General features: G+C 44.1%; 1 protein-coding gene across 2 annotated transcripts in view; it reads left to right on the plus strand.

The window, feature by feature from the left end:
• The window catches only part of MYBPC2 (myosin binding protein C2), a 235,683-nt gene that overhangs the window by 208,062 nt on the left and 5,566 nt on the right, over nucleotides 1–22,055 (plus strand). For both annotated transcript variants that reach the window (XM_086930242.1, XM_086930243.1), the window contains 3 exons: nucleotides 6,895–7,034; nucleotides 7,424–7,583; nucleotides 21,002–21,138. In XM_086930242.1, coding sequence (XP_086786368.1) covers nucleotides 6,895–7,034; nucleotides 7,424–7,583; nucleotides 21,002–21,138 — 437 coding nt within the window. The remainder of the gene's footprint in view (nucleotides 1–6,894; nucleotides 7,035–7,423; nucleotides 7,584–21,001; nucleotides 21,139–22,055) is intronic.

Raw genomic sequence — 22,055 nt, forward strand, 5'->3', positions numbered from 1 at the left:
CTCGATATTATGGTAGGTCGAAATTTCCAACTCGATATTTTGACTGTGTACCGGGAGGAAGATCTGTGGTTTCTCCATTTCTTTTTTCCAGTGTTGACGCACAGCAGACGTCATTGCCGCATGCAAAAGAAAATCCTGATCAGGCAGTTCATGTCTTTCCATGAGGTCTTGAAATGGTAAGAGGGTACCATCCTCATATAGATCCCCAATGGAGGAGATCCCCAGTTCCTCCCATTTCCGCAGTCTCTGCCAATCCCCCCCATGGGGCAACTCCTCACAGAGCCACACTGGAATTTCAGGCGCATACGCAGGACCCGTTTTAGTTCGTCGTAGGGCCCTATTCCAGCATTGCCGCAGGACCCATAGATCTCTGGGCACCTCTCTTTCACGCACCAGAAGCTGTAGCAGAATCCTAGTCAGGTGGCGAAGCCCCAAGTCCCTACCTCTCTGGCCCACCTCTACTCCCAGTTTCCCCGCCATCCGCTGTGCGAAGCATTGGAACTGAGACGCATGATAATAAGCCTCAAAATCAGGTACTGCAAAGCCCCCCTACTGTCTAGGGCGCATCATAGTATTCAAAGCCACTCTACACCTTCCTGAGCCCCACAGAAAGCTCGTAACCATTGAGTTTAGTTGAGAAAAGTTTTTCCCAGGCTCCCAAAGTGGTAGTGTACCAAAGTAGTAAAGCAGGCGAGGCAGGGTTATCATTTTTAGCAATGCCACTCGTCCTGCAACCGATAAAGGTAGAGACCCCCAGAAATCAAGATTACTCTTGGTAGTCCGCAGAGCCCGCCCTACGTTTCCCTCAAATAAATCAGCAGCCTCATGATAAATTCGGACCCCTAAATAAGGCAACCATCTGCCTTCCCAGCGCACATCGAATGGGGATAGACCCTCCGGTGCTACCTCTGTTTTCAGCCATGCTTCCAAGTACCGGACCGCATCTGCCCCCTCCTCATGCTCCGGGACTTCCACTATGAGGAGATTATTGCACCGGGAGCGTCCTTCACTGTCCTCTGCTCGTACTTCCAGCGCTTTGACTCTATGTGTTACCTCATTCAAAGATTGTCGCAAGGCAGCCACGGTATCCGGGATGTCTTTCATATTGGTTTCATGGGTCACCACTCTCTCCTTGAGCTTCCGGTGATCATCCTTTAGTAGGGGGAGATCCGAGCCAATGGCGTCCATCCTCTTCTTTAGTGCCTCCCGCGAGGCCACGATGGCCTGCATAATTTCTCCCAGTGTAGGATCCCCAGATCGTCCCGGTCTCCATCTCCCAACGTCACCATCCTCGTCTTCTGTGTGCTGCTCCGTGTCGTCCCAGCGTAGCACCCCGAACCCCATTTTCTTTGACACCCTGCCCATCACTGGTCCAGCAGCCTCTTTCAGTTGGTGCTGTTTGCTCCACTCAAATGCCCTGGTCAAGCTACCCTTTATACAAACTCAGTGGGGATTGTGCCCCATGTACCTCTCAGCGAGTAAGCTCACGGCTCAGTGATCCAGAGTGTGCCCCAGTCTTGTAGTCAGCCGCACCGCACTCCCAGGTAGTCTGCCGCGTCAGTTCTCACTGTACTCCTTTCGTGTAGCCCTGCAGCAAGGTTCTGGTCCGGAAGGACTGCACCTTGTCCACCAATTCCCCCTGACGCCCTGTCACTCCTGTAGTCCTCCCAGTGCCGGACAGTCAAGCACCCCCTGGCGGCCCGGCTAACCGCCGCCCCCGCCTCTGTGCGATTGCACTTCCTCTACGAGCCTCTCCTCGGGAAGCCACTCAAGTCTTGCTGCACTCCTAATCTGCAGCGCTCACTTCACTCCGTTCGCGCCACTGCTTCCCTGCTCAGCCAGTCCCTCGCAACTCCAGGCGCCAGGACAATCCACCTCACCTCAGTTTACTGTCCTCGGGTGCCTGCAACCGACCCAGGCACTCCGGCAGAGCTCCGTTACTCCTCTGTGCACGGTCCGTGCGGAAGGCGCGGCCCAAAGCTACACGGCCTCACCACAACGTGGGTGAGTGTCCCCGGTCCACCATCTTGGGGTCAGGCAGCAGCACACATGAGGCCCGGGAGTCCGAAGCGCCCACACCACTTCTTATCATCTTGCACAGCGAGCCCACCTGCACGTCTCAGCCGCCGCCCTATCAGTTACTGCCCCTCCAGCAAGCGCACCACTAGTCTCACCATCCGCCTCGGCCGGTCCTCTCGCCGCCGGTCAGGGCTGCCTTTTTGAGGTCCCCTCCAATGCAAATGTTTGTGCAGATCTAAGTTCCCAGTAGCAGCCAGTCTCATCGCCTCAGGTGCCTTCTCTGCGCTTCTGTCTGCCACTCCACAACAGTCTCAGGCAGCACCATGGGCACGATATGACACCCGCTCAGCCGCAGCCAGCCCCAGTTCAGCGCCGCAGTCTCCGGCCGTTTGCGTACTCACCAAGTCTCTCTCCCCGTCCGCATATCCGCCATCATGGGGTCAACTCCCAGCGCCGGGTCCCGACACACTGTCCCCGCAGTGTGTCCTACCGTCGCCTGTATTGTCCCCAATCTGCGCACTCTCCAACTCGTGAGCAGTTCCGAAGCTCGTCACCACTGCCCAGTAGCAGTCTGCCGCATCCACAGTGCCACAATCCGCAGAGGTCGATTCAGCAACTCGTGGCCACCATCCTGGGTCGCCGCCGTCGGAACACCAGCCAAGCGGTAATTTACAAATTACTCTGCTCCGCTGCCGTTGCACTCGCCGGCAGTCACCCCACAGCAGCACCCAGGTATTCCGCCACCGATTAGGCCGTAGGGTGCCCCCACAGCTGGCCTGGATCAATTTCACAGGAGGGAGGCCACGGAGCAGCTCCGAGGTCTGTGTCCTTCTACATTGGCGTCAAGCCACGCCCCCCTTACCTTTGGTAACGATATATCTGTAAGAAACATTAGTACTGATAGATTCCTTACTGCCCCACCCATCCTCCCCGTTCTGCAAACTGATTTCTAGGGTTAAGGTCATTCCTTTCAGGGCCCTAGTTTCAATGCACCAGTGGTCAGTTTCTTGCATGGCTCTGCATTACTGGTGCGGAAAGTCGTGTTCAGAACTGACGTCAGTGCACGCGGGCGGCATCTAGGTAACGCCCACAATGTCATCTTGGTGGCCACAACGCCACCTATTGACGCACAGGGGTACTGCTGGCGAAAACTTTCCGGATCCAATATGACGCCTGGGGGTAATTCTAAGGTAAGGAATCTATCACTACTAATGTTTCTTACAGATATATTGTTACCAAAGGTAAGTAACTTGTTCATTTAGGATGAGGGAGTACTCCATACGTAAGTAATACTTCATAGGGTCGTTGTCATATCACATGAATAATATTGTACATGTAAATTGCACACACTATGTACATAATTATATTTTGTCACTTTAATAATAAGTATACTACCCAACCCAATGCTATTCATGTTAACTCCTTCAGAAAGTGGACACACATATAAACCTGCAGCAGGTACTCAACCCACTCAGATTATATTACTAACTGAAGAGACAAAATGTTGTTACCTTTGCTGCCTTCTTTTTCCTGTAGCATTGAATGTACACATGTTCAGGGATTTTGCTTAACTGTATCTTATTGACTCAATCTTACAAATAAGGACTTTTAATCAAAAATGTACGTTGTTTACCCTGTAAACAAATCCTTTTGGAAATTGTCATTTACAGGTCTCGCCCAAAAGGCATCTTTTAGCTGTCTGTAGGAAAACTCCTATTGCGGGCCATACCAACAACCTACAGTGGGCTTTAAACCCGCTCATTGTTTACCATTGATTAGCTTTATTGTCATTCTCATTTGCTTGCCTCCTACTGGATGGCTTGCTTCCTATTCTTGTGTTTGTCCCTACCCTGGTACATCGCCTCTTTAACACCCTTTTGACTGGATGACTTGCATTCTTCCACTGCTCATATTCAGGGAACTATGGGCCATATTATCAAGACTGGGCGATAAAATTATCGGCGCTTTATCAGCAGGAAACTGCCGCTAAAGTGGCGATAGTGGGCTTGATAATATGCCCTTGTGAATTCCCTTAGAAACCCAGGTTAGACATCTAACCTGGGTTTCTATGGGAATTCACAAGGGCATATTATCAAGCCCATTATCGCCTCTTTAGCGGCAGTTTCCTGCCGATAAAGCGCCGATAATTTTATCGCCCAGTCTTGATAATATGCCCCTCTATTATTTTTCCGTTCAGCACTCGTGTGCTGCTTGTCCTTCAAATACCCCTTTCCCTGTGCACTCCATGTTGCTTCGTATTCCCCCCCCCCCAAACTCTCCTTTGCTTTCCCAGCCCTGCCTTGTTTTACTTTTTGGCCTCCAGAGGGGCCGTCGTAAGCTCCTCCAATGGTCCCTCTCCTTCACCCGATTCCCCTTTGTGCGCCCCCAGTTTTCCGTTGGTCACTGAACCCCTTGCAGTCTGCAACATTTTTTTATAATGCATTTCGTTTGGAGGGCTAGGCAGCTGCCATTTGTAGCCAGACCTTCCACAGTGTAAAAAGCGCTGTGGTGCAACCAGAATTAGTTATTTTTTATTTATTGATCTAAATGGCATCCTCTATTTTGTATCAGTAAGAAAAAAAAATGACATCCGTGTCATTGATGAGGCATGCCAATGTCATCTTACATGTGCACATCTTGGAAATGACACGCCCACAAGAAGCAACTGCATCCTTGCACCTATTTATTATTTCCTCAATTTTTGTTTTTTTGCTGATGCTGTACGCCATTGGCAAAAAGCATTTTACTATTTGCCAATGTTGCAGACCATCACTAAAAAACATTGGCAAACTCAATAGTTCAAAAGGCCAACGCGTGTTTGACATTGAACACAATGTGATAATGCTTGGCTTGTGATGCATGCCTGCCCTAGCCCACCTGTGAATCAAGCATTGGTCTGCAGTAATCTCTCCAAGGGCCAGGTAGTAGTACCCCATGAATTTAAAATAGTAACTCATTCTGCCATAGAACTTATAATTATTAAAATTTACATAGTGTATCGGTTTGATATTACCTGAAATATGTATACATTTCTTATTCCCATATCTGCATATCAAGCCTGACACAGACTATTTAAAGAAATAATATAACACTGTGCATCTTTGCTTACTCCAGCTGTCGGGAACAGGAGATATCTGCTGAAGTGGGGGTGAGGTCCTCTTTTCTCTAAGAGCCGGATGTATCAAGATATCGTTTTGCGATTCCTAAATAGCGATTTTTTGCGAATCGCTATTGAGTATTCGCAAAACGGTATGTATATACAAAATCGCTATTTTTTAGCGATTCCTTATCATTCTTTATTTGCGAATTCGCAATTTGCGAAATCGCAAATAAAGAATGATTTCCAATGCATTTCTATGGGCAGGAGGCCCATAGGAATGATGGTGCAATAATTCTCAAATTGCGAATTCGCAATTTGCTAATTGCAATTTGAGAATTAGTACAAGGGTGCAGGGGTGTCTCAAAGATAAAATAGGGCATTATTATAAGAAATCGCAAATTACCACCAACTACAAGTTGGTGGTAAATTACGATTCCTTAACACAAATTCGCACTTCAAAAATGTATCATACATATCATTTAAGGAATCGCAAAATTTGCGATTCCTTAAATGCTATGGCAAAATAAGGAATTGCAAATTATTGCGATTCCTTAAATTGCGATTCATTGATACATTGGGAAAAATGCAAAACGGCCGTTTGCGAATCGCAAAGGCCGAAATTCTGCGAATTTCGGCCTTTGCGATTCAGAAACGGCTTGATACATTTGGCCCTAAATGATAACTGTGAGAGTAGCTGGCATCTTCATATAAGACACACATTATGATGGGAACATTTTCTAATGTAAGCTATATAAGCAATATTTTATTTTTATATTTTCACAGTCGTGAAAAAGTACTATCCCAACAATGCAAAACACTCACTGACTGATTCTGTATACACCTATGTTTGGGAATCTAATTTATGTGGAATTTGTATATTCTCTGAAAGTAGTTTTTATGGCTTGTATTTTTAACAGGTGGACATGGAATAGGTTGTTTGGTAATCGTGTTAATAGAACCATAACAAAAAAAAAAAAAATTACAATGTTGTGTGTCACCCTCTCACTAAAATTGGATCTTGGACTTTAATGGGTGGCGATATAATTGCAGACCAAAAGCAACACCATCCTCTGCTTATCTTGAACAAAATAGTAGGCCAACATAAGCAGAGCCTTGGCTCCTTTAGCTACAATTGCTAACTAATCAAAACTATTTTACAGCATAATCAAAATTGCCAATCCCGCACTTCAAAAGAGATCCATAGGCCATCTCTGCCCATGTACGAAACACCCATGCTCACCTGTTACAGTTCTTCTCTTCATGCAGTTGTTTGACATTCAACATTCATGTTCAGTCGGGATATCAAAAAATGAAATGGGAGCAAAACAACTTGGAGACCTATCTGGTCCGTTTCATCACCCTTCTGTAAGGGTTCAGATCTCACATGGTATTACATTTTCTCTGGAAATAATTGAAACATCATCAATCATTAAGTCTACTCATTCGAAAAGCAGCCCTTCAATAGCAGTTTCATCCCATATTCAAGTCACAAATTGCGGTGGGTATAGATTCACATAGTTATTGATGGCGAACAGATCACCTAACCTGCCCTCTTTCAAGTAATTCCACTAGTGAAGACTAGTCTTACAATTCCAGCACTTCAGGCACAAAGCTCCCAAAAATAGACTTTTTCAGATGAGTGAGGGTTACTGAATGATATACTGCTCTATCTCCCACCTGTATTGCTTTGTTAAGCCTTCTTTTCGCCTCGGCACAGCTCCAACTTCTCCCACCCTAAAATGATACTCATCTTCCTCTGTTTTCTTGCCTTTCAGAGAAGGCGGGCCCTGCCCAGGCTGTGACAGTGAAGGATGTGTGGGGCTTCAACGCCCTCATCGAATGGCAACCCCCAAAAGACAATGGCAATTCAGAGATCACAGGATACACCATACAGAAAGCAGACAAGAAAACCATGGTGAGTACTTACCTGAAATCTAGGTGAGGTCCCACACAGCAGCACATTTCTGACATTGTGAGTGGACATCTGTCTGGACTTCTTTAGCATTTTAGCAATCTCTAAAATCATGTGCTACCAAGCCCATCATTGGGCATCATCAAATGTGTGCCCCCTAAATAACAAATAATGAAAATTATTTACTAGTTGGTACTCCTGAAAAACTGGAGGGGCCAGGACTGCTTCTTAGCCATATCAACATGCTAGTCATGATTTGTCCGGATTTTAGTTCAGGCCTGTTGGCCTATGTGCACCATAAAGGTTTTTAAGCGCTTGGGTCATTGCAAGCGGCACAGCCTATCAATACCTGTCTCATTCTGACTAGTCTCTTCTACCATCCTGCATTCCAGGAGTGGTTCACAGTGTACGAGCACAACCGTTTGACACGCTGTACCATCTCAGACCTCATCATGGGCAACGAGTACTACTTCCGAGTGTACAGTGAGAATGTGTGCGGCTTGAGCGAGAACCCAGGCGTCTCCAAGAACACCGCCTTCATCCAGAAAACAGGTAAGGACAACGAGGGTGAAGTCTTCAAAAGCTTTGTACCCAAAGTGAAAGCAACTGGCATGCGTTCACATCTGGTATAAAATGATAATATTAGCAATTGTTCAAATTCTATACGTCCGTATTTCTAGTGCGCATGACTGCATGCATCATGTGGATTGCATGGGTTTAATGCTTAGTAAAATGTGTGGGATATGGATTTTGGTAAAGCATCTGATATTTACTGTGGCAGAGATGTGAGTGTAACTCTAGCCTTTGCAGACATGTCCAGTGTTGATTAGAGTAGACCTATTCTTACAATTATGTGTGATGTTTGAGCAAACATGCTAATATGAATTGCAATCTTTTGTCCATTTCTTCTCTTGCTAGGTTGCATGAGCAATACCAATGTGATTTTACAGGAAAATATATATATATCAAAAGCAGAAAACACAAAGTAAAGGCCAACACAGTAGGTTTTAGATTTCAAATTCACAAAAGGAGAAAAAGTTGACAAATTGCCTGTGAGGAGCTTAGAAAGTAATGGGGGTGTAATCCAGAGTTTTACTGTCGGGTCAGAGTCATATGTCAAAACCAACTCTACAATGTTAAAGAGGCATTTTACAGCGAACTGGCCTTGTGTGCCCTCGAGTTAACGAAATGCTTCATCAGAGAGGCAATGCCATCCAACCTCTGCTGATCTATTGGATTACAAAGCCGATTGGAACAGGTCTACCCGCCTCTAACTGATCTACTCCCTCAATCAATCCGAGTCCTGCTGTCCTTCGGCGTGAAAGTGGTGTCAGAATATACTCTACCCATCACACAGCACATAGACAAATGTGTTTCTTTACAGACGCTGCTGGTTTCTAAATACAATATTATTAGTTACCTGTAACTCCAGTTTTTAATACTGATATCGTTTATATATTCACATGCTTGAATAATTTCCCATCAGGCTGAGAATCCCCGGTACATTAAAATAACAGTATAAATGTAAAATATAGAGCATACAGCATACAGTATAAAATGGCTTTAGGCCTGAAGCAGCATTGAACATTTAGTAGCACATCCACCTCCTTGGAAAGCACCCAAACTTCAGCCAATGAGGTGGAAGCTTAAGCTCTCCTACTCTCCCTAGAGGCCACCATAGCTCAGATTTAAAACACAAGTGTGAGATTAATATAGGATGAGCCGCTAGCCAGGGAGGAGGGAGGGTTACATATGAATATATAAGATATATCAATGTTGGAGAACTGGAGTTACAGTTAAGTAACTAATTTCTTCTCCACATGCTTGAATCAGAATAACAAGCAGTGCACATTATAAAGTGTAACCAAAGCGGGAAGCAGGCTCACCTTTATTGGAACAGGTTTCTCAGAATTGCCTGTCCCACTGCTGCGTCAGCTTCTGCATCCAAGTCTAATCCATAGTACTTCGTAAACATGTGCCTGCTCTGCAGATATCTCTCAAGGACAGCCCAGCATATATTGCGGCAGTTGATGCTGTGCTCCTGGTGAAATACACGGTCATTCTTCCCTGGCGTGGGCTCTTGGCCTTGGCATGACAGAACGAATTAAAGGCAGAGCGCCACAGTCTATTCCCTGCTTGGGCAGGGGATGACCTGGTCTTGGTTGTCCAAATAATACCAACAACTGGTCTGAAGTACCTGTGTTCTTCTTTTATCTGTATACAACCTGAGGCATCTATGAAGGTCCAATGAATGTAACAATCTTTCTGCTGACTCAGATGGATTGAGGAAGAAAGATCAAAGAATGACAGGTTAATTGAAATACAAATCAGTGGAAACCTTATGTATAAACTTGGGGTTGGTTCTCAAGATTACTTTGTCCTTTGCGAACCTAAGGAAAGGTACCTTGACAGTAAATGCTTGCATCTCTCCCACGTTCCTCACATATGGTAATGCTAGTAGACACATTTTAAGTGTGCCCTGTGTATTGGTTCAACAGGCGGTATCATCAACTGACTGAGGATAGTATTAAGTTCCCATGGAAGTGGTGTATTTTGAAGCAGAGGAAAAGCTCTAAAAAGCACTTTCATGACCTGTTTTGCGATTCTTTGAGAGAACAGAGAAGATGTTCTCCTAAATATCGAAATTGCAGCCAGGTGGACGGTTACTGAAGAGTATTCAAGCCCATTGTTTGCTAGGTTTAGCAAATACAGAAGGGTTTGATGTGGTTTTATTTTCAGTGGATGATGACCATTATTTCTGCACAATATACAGAAACGCTTTCACTTTGTGTTGTAGGTCTTTGTGGTTGTTGGAGCTTAAGCTTGGGCTGCAATGTTTCTATATTCTTGAGGCAGATCCAAATAGCCAAACTCTAGGTGGTTCAGAGATTTGGGATTGTGATGGAGAATCTCTCCATGATGCCAGGACAGAATCCTTGGATGCACTTTCAAAGGAATGGCTGGACATGCTGTTAACTGCAGCACCTCATTCTACTAATATTGATATGGCCCCACCGGGGCAATGAGGATCCCGACGCAATGATCTATCTTCCCCTTCCTCAGCACCCTGGGGATCAGGGGACAAGAAAGGTGTAGACAAATATCTTGGACCAACTGATTGAAAGGGCGTTAGTTCCTGGATGTCAGAACCTGCACGCAAAGTGCAGGCATGTCCTATTATTTAGAGATGCAAACAGATCAATTGAGGGGTGACTCCATTGATCGAAAATGTAATCCAGCTACTTCTGTTCTAGCTCCCACTTGTGACAATCCGACATCTGTCAGCTGAGTGTATCTGCTTAATCGTTCTGGCAACTTGGCAAGTGTTCCACAGAGATTTCGATCCTGTGTGACTTGGCCCAATTTCAAACCTGTTGAGCAAGCTTTTGAGCCTCTTCTGAGAGGGATAGGGATTGAGTTCCTAATTGCTTTGCTAAATTAAACGTGGATGTTGTGTTGTCCATTCTGACTAAGGCTGACTGACCTCTTCTTCTGGGAAGACATGCCTGCAGGCCTTGTGAAATGGGGCACATTGATATGAAGTAACATTTCCGATCATAGGCCTCTGGTTTACAGTTCCTGCAGGTGTGCTCCCCATTTATTCATGGATGCATCTATTGTAAATATCATCCTGTTTGACACAATTAGGAAAGACAGTCCTGTGTTCAGATTAGCTGGAAGCATCCACCACAGCAATACCTTTTTGAACCTCCTTGTGACTTGTACCGAATTGTCCCAAGACCTCTCAAATTGCTTAAAGTGCAATTCTAGTTCTTGCTGAAAAGGTCTCATGCAGAGCCTGCAAAAAGGAAGAAGGCCTATACATGGTGCCATCGGGCCCAGTAAGGATGTGTATTGTCTCACTGTTTTTCACTGTTTTGTAGAGATATTTCTTGCCACAATTTGCAACCTCTTGCTCTTTCCCAAGATGGAAAAACGTGTAGTGAAATGCACACAAGGATGTTTCCTAGTTCCATGTCGAGTAATGCACCCAAGAACATAATTTTTATTTGAGACTACAATGACGATTATTCCTGTTCAATGTGTAGCCTAGTTTCCTGAACAGGTTAATGCAGGCCGTCGTAGATATCCTTGCCTCTTACTTTGACTGAGCCTTGATGACCCAGTCGTCAAGGTGTGGGAACACCGGTCTGAGGAAGGCTGGAGCAAGGCATCTGGTAAAAAATCGAGGGGCTGATTTGAGGTGAAAATGAAGCGCCTTAAATTGATAATGCTGACCCACTCCCCAGGAATCATAGATATTTTCTGTGTCTTTGATGAATGGTTATGTGAAAATACCCATCCTGAAGATCGAAGGAGTTCATGAAATCCCCTCCCTACATCATCAAAGGGATGTTTTGTATGCTTGCTTCTTTAGAAACTTGTTAAGTTGTCTGCGATCCAAGATTGGTCCCTATTGACCCGTTTTATTTTTTATCAGTTAAAACATGGAGCAAAGTCAGGAATTGGAGTCAAGCTCTTTAACTCTCTTGAGCAGTAAGAGAATTGCCTGCTGAAGTTCCTTCAGATGTAGATGATGATCTTTCTTGTGTTGGTTCACAGGGGGTCTTTGGACAATTCCAATGTATGTCCTGAAAGAACATACTGCCTCACCCATCTGTCCGTTGTTATAGCCTCCCAAGCAGGAGCAAACAGGGAAATTCTGCCCCCCAATTGCAGTGGGAGAGATAGAAATGAGGGCAAAGATAGAGAGTCAAGCTCTTTTCTGGTTATCATTGTTGTGTGATACGGGCAATCTAATAAGTTGGTCTTCACCAAAGAAGACAGAAGCTCAGGAGTAATGATAACTGTAGATTTATTATGAGACCTAACCACATCAATGTCAGATCCAACTTACTTCAAACAGAAATCTACATTCCAACATAGCAACCAACCCACATTCCAAATCCCTTACATCATTGCCTGGATACTAACCCTTTGCATTACAGGTTAACTACAGAACACCACATCGCCTCCCTCCAAATAATAAACAAACAAATGAATACATAAATAAATGTATACAGTAAATGTAGGTCACACTTTAGCAAACGTAATCTTGCAACAGAGTGGAATTTGTCTTGTCCGAAGTGGTCTAGAGACCTTCTCTTGTGGAACTTGTGCATTTGTGACATCATCCCCATTAGATTGACACTTGGCAACCCTATTCAAGTTTCAAATTCTTTGGTCATTGGTTTTCACAGCATTCTTAAAAACCTTAATGATCCTAAAAGGTTGACTGAATTTGGACTTCCTCCCATCTCTCCTTGGCGACTTGAGCTGAACCCAATCTCCTACACTCACAACGGGACATTTCATAGCCTTTCTCTCATCATACCACATTTTTCTTTTTTCCATTTTCTCCCTCTCTCTCTCTCTGTCCATGCCTCTGCGCTACCCACACTATCATGCACGACAGACATTTTAGCAGTGACCCACAAGGGAGTCACCTCAGTATTGGCAACCCTACCTTTGAATAAGCGAAAAGGAGCCACACAAGTTGAGGAATGTGGGATATATCTGTACTCTTGCATACCTTCATCCTCATGGGTAACTCCCAGTTCACACCAGACACAACAGCCTGTTGTAAACTCTCTTTAAGCACTTTTACTAATCTCTCCACCACACCATTGCTCTCTGGGTGGTATAGAGCTGCTTTCTTACACCTAATACTTCTAGTTCTCAGAAACATTTACAATTCCCTAAAGATGAATTGTACTCCCTTGTCTGACAGCAGTGACAAAGGAAAACAGTCCTGTTCAAAAACGTTGTTCCAAAAACTCAATAACCACCTCTGATTCAACAGAATTGACCACCTTGATTTCCGGCCATCGAGAAAACATATCGAGACACACCAACACATACTGGTCAAGAGATTTCAATCTTATAGTTCCTAAAATGTCAACAGCAATGTCCGACTATGGACCTCTGGCTTGCTCCCTCAGCACCATTGGTTGTGTCCTGCACTTTAAAATTCTATCACTGCACAAGCCTTCCGTACAAATCCAAACCTCTCTTCTACAAAATACCACATCAAATTCTTCCGAACTGACAAATGCTGACATCAACATCGTGCCCATTCCCCCAGACACCTCAGATCCAAATACACATGGGTCACGCGGCCCAGGTGAGACAGAGTTGCACTTAGCCACCAACTTCAGCAGTGCAGCAACCCCCAGTAATCCCTACCCCCAGGCCTATTGGTCGCTGACACACCTGGATCCTTCATCCCAGAAGGGACTGGGCTAGGGTTAGCTACCGATCTCTTCATAGCAGACAAGCCACCGTTATCCCTGACGTACGAACGGGATGGCACCAAACGGGATGCCACCCACACTGACCTCTTCTCCACCCTTTCATCCAAAGCATATTGCAAAGATCCCCCTCACCCACCATCCTGAGAGGACCCTAACACCCGCTACACTCATCCCACCCCTCCAATTACAGCACACAATTACCATTCCCCAGCTGCATGTGGCAGCCCCTATCCGGCTGTCTCCCTTATATACCACACCACTCCCTGACATGGACCCCACAACAAACCTCCCGGTTCAGCCTCTCACATTGACCCCTAATGAATTTATCCCCAAGCAACTGGAGAAGGTGATCATGCAAAGAGACCCTACCAGCGGATCGCCCTCCATAGCTGATCATACACACACACTTACTACCTACTTTCCCAACTCCGTCTGGTTCATTCAACTCAAGGAGTTAGCCATAGGCGTATCCCATCTCAAGGGCGAGATACACATCCTTTCGACTATCACTAAAGAACTTCTAAACATACACAGAGCCACCAATGACACCGTGAACTAAATCAGTCTCCAAACGAGTAATTACATCCCCATGAATTCACACCCCGAGATCACGACTCTGAATAACCAAATCAGTGACCAACCTAGTGGACACATACCCAAGTTCTTACACCCGAAAACACCAATCTGGGGAATTTACCTTCTCCATCTTGGCCTAGGAGGGCAAGGGATGAACTAGCTGACAGAGACATAGACGACCTCCTCACGTCTTATGCCCGGGCAACTGATAACAGTAAGTCGCAATGTGGCACTATCCAATCCATTGTAACCAATCCCTTCACAGAACCTTCTCTTAACAACAGATCAGTAAATAGAGATAACCTCACAAATATCAACATAGAGCAGATTAGCCTAACCCAATCTATTAACAAGATAAAGTGTGGGCTCATTAATTACAGATCTGCTAGCAAAAATCCTCCTGACATATTCAACCTCATTCTAGAGAATGATTTAGATATTATTGTCCTTACCGAAACATGGCTAAATAGTTCCTCCTCTCCCATCCTTGACTTACTGGTTCCTCATACCCACGACCTAATCCGCTTTGACAGAAACGGGAAACTCGAGGGAGGGGTAGCCTGCATTTATCGTAACTCAATCTCAGTCAAGCAAACAGATGCCATCGGACTGCCCTCTGTATTAATATCTTTGATAATAAGTGCATTACCAGCAAGCTTCACATATTCTACCACCCTCCGGGTGATAACTTGACTTTTATCGATGAGCTAATGGAGGTCATTGCATCCAACGTAAACTCACAAGTTCCTCAAATTTTCTTGGGTGACTTTAATCTCCACTGGAACAATGCAAACGATCATGGAGTAGGCTGTCTTAAAGAGTTTCTGTCAGAACAGGAGCTATCTCAATTTTGCGACAGCCCAACTCACAACAAGGGAGAGACACTGGACCTCATCATTGCAAAAGCGACCATCGTCCTACTAGAATCCATCACCCCATGTGATTGGACTGATCATCATTGCATCCTCTTCTCCATCAATATCAAAGTAACTCAAAAAAGGCGCCAACCCTAAAAAACAAAACAATGGAAAAGGAACTTACATTTACCTTGGTAAACTGATGCAACTCCGCCCTGACCCATACGACGGATATGACTGATGTACATGACCTCATAACCTTCTACAATTCCACTTTGCTTAAAATCCTGGATTCTGCAGCGCCCCTCCAAGAAAAAAACGTCTCCTCCAAAATGTTCAAACTTTGGTTCAATGAGACCCTGAACTCAGAGCAACGCCAGCTAAGAGTTGCGGAGAGACTATGGAAATAAGCACCTTCTCGCCAATCTCGCAACATATAATCGATAACACTCTTCAAGCAATCAACCCCTCCAATCACTTCTCTGACCCCCTGCCTCCTGCCCTATTCAAAATGTTAAAAACAACTATACTACCACTATGGGCTGAAAATTTAAACGCCTCTCTGAGACAAGGCGCCATTCCGGACTGTCTTAAAATAGAGCACGTCACACCTATACTAAAGAAAGCTGACGTCACCCCATCTGATCTCAACAACTACAGCCCTATATCCAATATCCCCACTTTGGCGAAACTGTTGGAGAAATGTGTACAAATTCAATTATGCAACCATATTAAGAATTACAACCTCTTAGTCAGTCACCAATCTGGCATCCATCAAGGTCACAGCACTGAATCTTCTCTCACTCACATTATGGAAGACATACTAAAAATGTTTGAACCAAACGAGTCATGCCTAATGATACTTCTTGACTTATCCTCCGCCTTCTGTACAGTCAAGCATGACAACCTTTTGTCCCTACTGGAACGAAGGATGGGCCTCTCGGGCACAGTGTTGAAATGATTCTCCTCCTTCCTAAATAACAGAACACAAAGAATCAAGATGAAAAACTCACTCTCGCAACCCTCTGTGGTAACCCTGGGTGTCCCTCAGGGATCAGCCTTATCACCCATTCTTTTCAACCTACTAATGGAACCTTTGGCGAACGCACTGAAATCAGCGAACATTCTATATCACCTGTATGCGGACGACACACAACTGTATTTGAAAATCTCCACTCCAGAAAATTTCATTTCCCTCAATGCTATTCTATTGAACACGCAAAGTTGGCTCACTAACAACTACCTCATGCTGAATACCAAAAAAACGGAATTCATTTTCTTCTCTCCACCGAATCACACACCTAAGATAGACCTATGGTTAAAACACCTAGCCTCCTTTGACTGTGCTCCCCTCATCATTGACTCAGCAAAATCCCTAGGAATCTCCATAGACAAACACCTGAATATGCAGTTGTACATCTCTAATGGCACCAAGGGAGCCAATCACAAGTTGAGTATACCAAGGAAACTCAAACCCTTCCTCCCTCAGGCCGACCTAAAATTGGCAGTGCAAGCCCTAGTGCTACCAAGACTGGACTATGGAAGCACCACTCTTTGCGGTCTCCCCAAATGCTAGCTGGCTCCCTGAGGGCATCACTTAATGCTGCGGCTAGTCTGGTATCAGGAATTAAAAGAAACAGACACATCTCTCCGACCCTGAAAGCCCTGAATTGGCTGCCTTACGAGGCTATAATACACCTAAAGGTTGCCTGCATGACCCATAAAGCTCTACATAACAATACACCCAGTTACTTAGCTCTAAAGCTAGAAAGGTCGGGAGGTTGCAGACAACTTCGTAGTGTGAGTACTTTACTTCTGAAACCACAATCCTTCCATAAGAAGAGAACTGGTTGCAGAGCTTTCTCAGGGATTGCACCAAAGATTTGGAATGCCTTACCTCCTGTGGTGTGTGGAATCTCTTCCTTTACCGCATTCAAAAAAGAAGTTAAAATACTACTAATGAACAAATTCACTTCATAAGTCTTAATTCTAGACTGACATCGAGTCACCTGTAAGAGCCGCATTTCATTGCCTACCTCTGGTTGAATGAATAAGATTATTATATGTATGGTTATTACCACAGACACTTAATGCTCAATAACTGTATTTAGCCTAAAGCTTAGTTGGCCTTGAATCTACTGTATTATCCATATACTTCATACCCAAGGTGAATCGAAGGAGTATGTTATATGTATGTTTATTAGCACAACCACCCAGGGCTCAATAACCGTTTATTGTGCTATGTCCTGCTGATTCTGGGTCACCTATGTTTGTTATGTATATAATATATTTTCTCTTTTGTACGTATTGACATATTTCAAATGCTTATATACTACATCATCCGCTTATGTTTTATACTGTATACTGTAAAGCGCTCTGATACCCTTGTGGGTGACGTTTGCGCTATATAAAACTTTATAAAATAAATAAATAAATAAATAAATATGTGCATATCCGTAGCCGGCCACCAACGAGCTTCCCTAATGACCACATTAATTTCTGGCCATCGTGTCAACGAGTGAGGTTTGGGAGCGACCCTCGTCGCCAAATTGTAAAAGTTGGTGGCACCAAAGAAGAAGACAGAGGCTTTAGGAGTAACAATAACTGTAGGTGTATTAAGTAGCTCAGCAGCAGAGACCTCATCCACATCAATGCCATATCCAACGGACTTCATTACAGAAATCTACATTCCAACATAGCAACAAACTGGCATTCCAATTCCTTTACATCACTGCCAGGTTACTAACCCTCTGCATCACAGGTTAACTACAGAAGACCACAGGCACACTTCTCTTTCTTCCTGATGATCTCACATAGGGCAGCCTTTGACTTTGGGTACAGGAGTATCCTTGGTCATACCTAGATTGTCTTTGAGGCTGATATGACTGTTGGCTACCATTTTGGTTCAATCATCACATAAAACTTTGTGATCTTTGAGAGGCATGAAAATTAGAAGATCCAAATCGGTAATACTGTAGTAGACCCAAAACCATGACAGTATCTCTATGTTTTAACACCTTGAAGAGCCTCATCCACATGCTTCCTGACAAGAGGAAGCCTATCGAAAGGCATGTCTGAAATCTTTGATTGCACCTCAGGAGGGAAGGCTGTAGACTTTAGCCAACCTTGCATTCTTAACACTGTTCCTCCTCCCGCAAGTTGGCAAAAACCTGTATTAAAATCATCCATTGCAGCATCAATATATGAAAGAAGAAGTGAGTTTTCCTTACTTAAGGATAACTCTCGCTGTCTATCTCTTATCCTCTGGGATGAGTTTAAACAATGGTGCAGTATCATGCACATCTGGCAATCATTGTGCCCTAAGATGACAAAAGCTTTGGTTGATTTTCTGGGGGTTGCTTCCATAGATGAGAATATTTTGCCTAAATTATCGATACGTCTGCTATCTCTATCTGGAGTGCCGTAAGACGATGTGCATGGAATCTTAGATCTTTCTTGAACCCCAGATAAAATAACTGAATCTGGTTTAGTATCCCCCACGAGACAAGATGGAACGGTCTATGGAGCTTTATATTTCTCCTCCAGGCGAGGAATCACTGCCAGAACTGTAGCTGGAGTCTTCATTAACTTGAGACTGTCTATCCAAATAAAATATAGAATTAGAATAGCTTTAAGAGGCCTCCTTGGTTTACGCTTAAAGACATAAAGGAAACATTCTTGGTCTGCAGACTGCTTTGGAATATTACATGTCTTCACAGCACTTTCCATAAGAGAATGAATTCTGGAACCATCATCCATCGGATCTTGAGATACAGGTCCACAACCCTATCCCTCAGGATCACTATATCATCGCCTCTATCATTTTGTCCTCCATAATACCGTGGCAGTTCACCCTATTCATCTATGTTGGAATAGGTAGAAGGATTGGAGTGATTTTCGCCCATATCTTCAGGTGTTGATGGACCCATTAGCCTTTGAACTACCCTGGGTGATTCTCATGGTGGTGGTGGTGGAGGGGTTAGAGGCAACTGCTGTGAAGGACAATTAGGAGTAGGCTGTTGCGGTGGTTGTTGTAGTACTAACATTTGCAAAGTATACCCTCATTCGTTATCATGTATTTAAAAGGGTGATTGGCACCTGAACAACGTCATGCTATCCTTGTCTAGGCAGCATGCAAGACTTTGAAGCATGAGGAATACAATCCTTATGGCAAACATAGTCTGATAAAAAGTTGTATTCCTCCATGTCCTCTCCAAACTCTGGGACATATTTCACATTTAATTGTGTTGAACTATGTGCAGTTGCACTTGCTTCATCTTTCTGATGAGATTGCAACATTTTAGTTGGTGCTGATACCTTCAATGGTGAAAGCAAAGATGTGAAAACTTAATTTGATGGGCCTAACATCGACAGAACGGTTGTCAACAGTGTAGTTGGCGATGGCACAGTTGACAGCATAGCTTCTACCAATGACAGTATATGACATTGACAAGCTTGATTTTATTTTATTTTTTAGAGGCTGATCCTCAATGCAATCTGATGAACCCTCAGACCAGTGATACTCAAAGTACAGCCCGGGGGGGGGGCGCTTGTGGCCATCTTGACCTTTACATGCGACATCCCCTGGTGAACAGCAGCAACAGCTGCTGTTTTTAGTGGCTCAGCAATAATATTCAGGAAAAAATATTAAATAAACGACAAGCATTTATTAACCTGTAAATAAATCCTTGCCCGTTTATTTAACATGTTTTTAGACAACCATACATGATACCTGACCCACCCAGACCCCTTACCGCCAGCCTGCTGGCATCAGTGCGACCCTCGTTCACACTGCAGACCATACTTTGTGGCCCCTGGGCAAATGTTCGTGAGTACCCATGCCTTAAACGCATGTTTTCCTTGTTTAGGGACAGAAGAGGTGGCTGCAAGAGCTGCTCCAAACAAGCCCAACTCAAAAAACTTAATACGTCTAATAGTTTTCCCTGCCTTCGTGGAGGTGCTTGGAGGAGCACTTTTCATGGGACCTTTCACTGAAGAGGGGACATCCCCTTTAAAAGTAGGAATATTCTCTTTTGATACAAAGCCAATCTAATTTCTCCTCCCCATGAGTTTTTAAATTAAAAATTCCTACAAATGTTACATTTAGATGCCTTATGTTTCCGATAGAGGCAATAAAACACTGTGAACGAGGATCTTCATTGTAAATCTTTTTTATAACACAGGATGAACAAGTCTTGAAAAGAGATTTCTTGCCTCTGTCAGGCATTGTGACAGTTGAAGACAGTTTATGACCAAAACGACCTCCCCGGGCCAGAATTGTATTCAATTTCTTTAAAAACAACTGCCAGTACTTCTGCGCTGAAAATAAGACTGGTACAAATCCAGGCCAGATCCAAAAATGAGCAAATATAAGGTTCACTGAAAGGTTAAAGCAGAGCTCTGCCAGGGGACTCCCTAACACATGGTGTGCAGTAGAGTTATTGTGGCCTCAGGGGGTGGGTTAGGAGAACTTAAGCTTTCACCTTGTTGGCTGAAGTTTGGATTATTTCAAATGAGGTGCATGGGCTTCTAAATGTTCAATATTGTTTCAAGCCTATGGCCATCTTACACTTCTATTTTAATGTACCGGGGACTCCCAGCCTGGTGACGTGTAATGATTCAAGCATGTGAGTATATAAAATATCCAATGTTGGAGAACTGAATAATAGTCCTTCAGCCTAGAATGTTTATTTACTGTGGACAGTGGTTCCTAAATTGCCAGAAGAATGAACTGGGATATATAATATCTGACCTTATATATCAAAATATTAGCACTGCCTTATTTTCACAACAATGTGCTGCCTTCTGCACATGTAAACAAAAGTATAAGGACAATTATTGTACAACTTCACCGGTTTAAAAATTATGAATACTTCTGGCTTCCAGATATTTACACTGGTAAACCCTGCCTGTAGGACCAGCCACGTAATGCATCTTTCTTTAAAGTTATGCAAGACAATATGGTAGACTATTTATTTTACACAAGGATTGATCTCATTCTTCTATCAAAAAGATATGTGGCTATTCCACACCAGCAGAGCATGATTTTCCAAGGATATTTATTGTTTATGAATTTAAATTGATGTGTGGAATGTTTATTATAGTTGGCATGGTGATGTCACATGCATTTTTACAATGATGTGTAATGTTTCTTAGAGCTGTGACAATATTTGTACATATTAACATGTATGGTCTAGGCCATTATTTGCACATATTAACTTGTAGAGTGTGTAACCATTATTTGTATGTGTGCATCACGTACATGTTTGACTCTCTCCTCTAGGTCTTGTCTATAAACCAGCCGATTTCAGGGAGCATGACTTCAGCATGCCGCCAAAGTTCCTGACACCCCTGGTGGACCGAGTTGTTGTTGCTGGATACACCACTGCCCTTAACTGTGCAGTAAGAGGTCATCCAAAGGTATGTTAAGCCAGAACCTCCTGATATTGTAATCCCCTGAGCTGGTGGGGTTACAGATCATTTGAAATTAGATGAGATAGGGTTTTCCACCCCCGCATCACGGGGGTAAAGTGGTCTCTTACCTCTGTGAGGTGGGGGAGCAGGGGTAGGAGACCATTTCAAAGCACACCAGATGACACTTCCCCACAGCATCATCCATCGAGATGGAGGGTGGAATTGCTTTGCTTGACTCGTCCTCAACCTTCCACGCCGCACTCACATCACACCTCACCTCAACGAACTCCACTTACTCCCCTTACCCAAATGCACTCAGTTCAAGCTTCTCACACACACATACAAAGCACATCAACAGATGCCCTGCTTACCTTAGCTCCCTCATACACTTTCACCAACCATCCGGACAACGCGACTCAGCTGAACACGCAATTGCACACGCACCCTGCATAGACAAGAGTGTTAAGTTGCGCCCCCCAAAACATGGAATAGCCTCCTCCTGACTTCTGGAGCTCCGCAAGAAACAAAAGACCTGGCTTTTTTTTAAATCACTGGGGGCCTTGCCCAACCACCTGCGAAGCGCTTTAAAACAAATCAGCATAACATACCAGGGTTGAAGGCCAATCCATTTCAAAGTACATTAGACAGCACTTTCTCACAGTGTCATCGATTCAGTGAGGGGTTAGTGGTTATTTCAAGGTGTGTTAGAGCTTCCTCACAGCCTCATCCCTTGAGGTGGAGGGCTGAAGATTATTTCATTGAACATTATGTTGTACATAAAGAAGTCCTAGAGCCAGGTATATATCACACGCTGGTTTGCTGAGCACAACAATTAGGGTTCTTTTCCACATAGGTATGACACGATCCTTTCCACAACAATCACTTCTCCTGAAGCTTCTTCTCTGTGTCTGGAACACAATAAA

This window comes from Lissotriton vulgaris, chromosome 7 (genome assembly GCF_964263255.1).
Source record: "Lissotriton vulgaris chromosome 7, aLisVul1.2, whole genome shotgun sequence".
Taxonomy (NCBI): Eukaryota; Metazoa; Chordata; class Amphibia; order Caudata; family Salamandridae; genus Lissotriton; species Lissotriton vulgaris.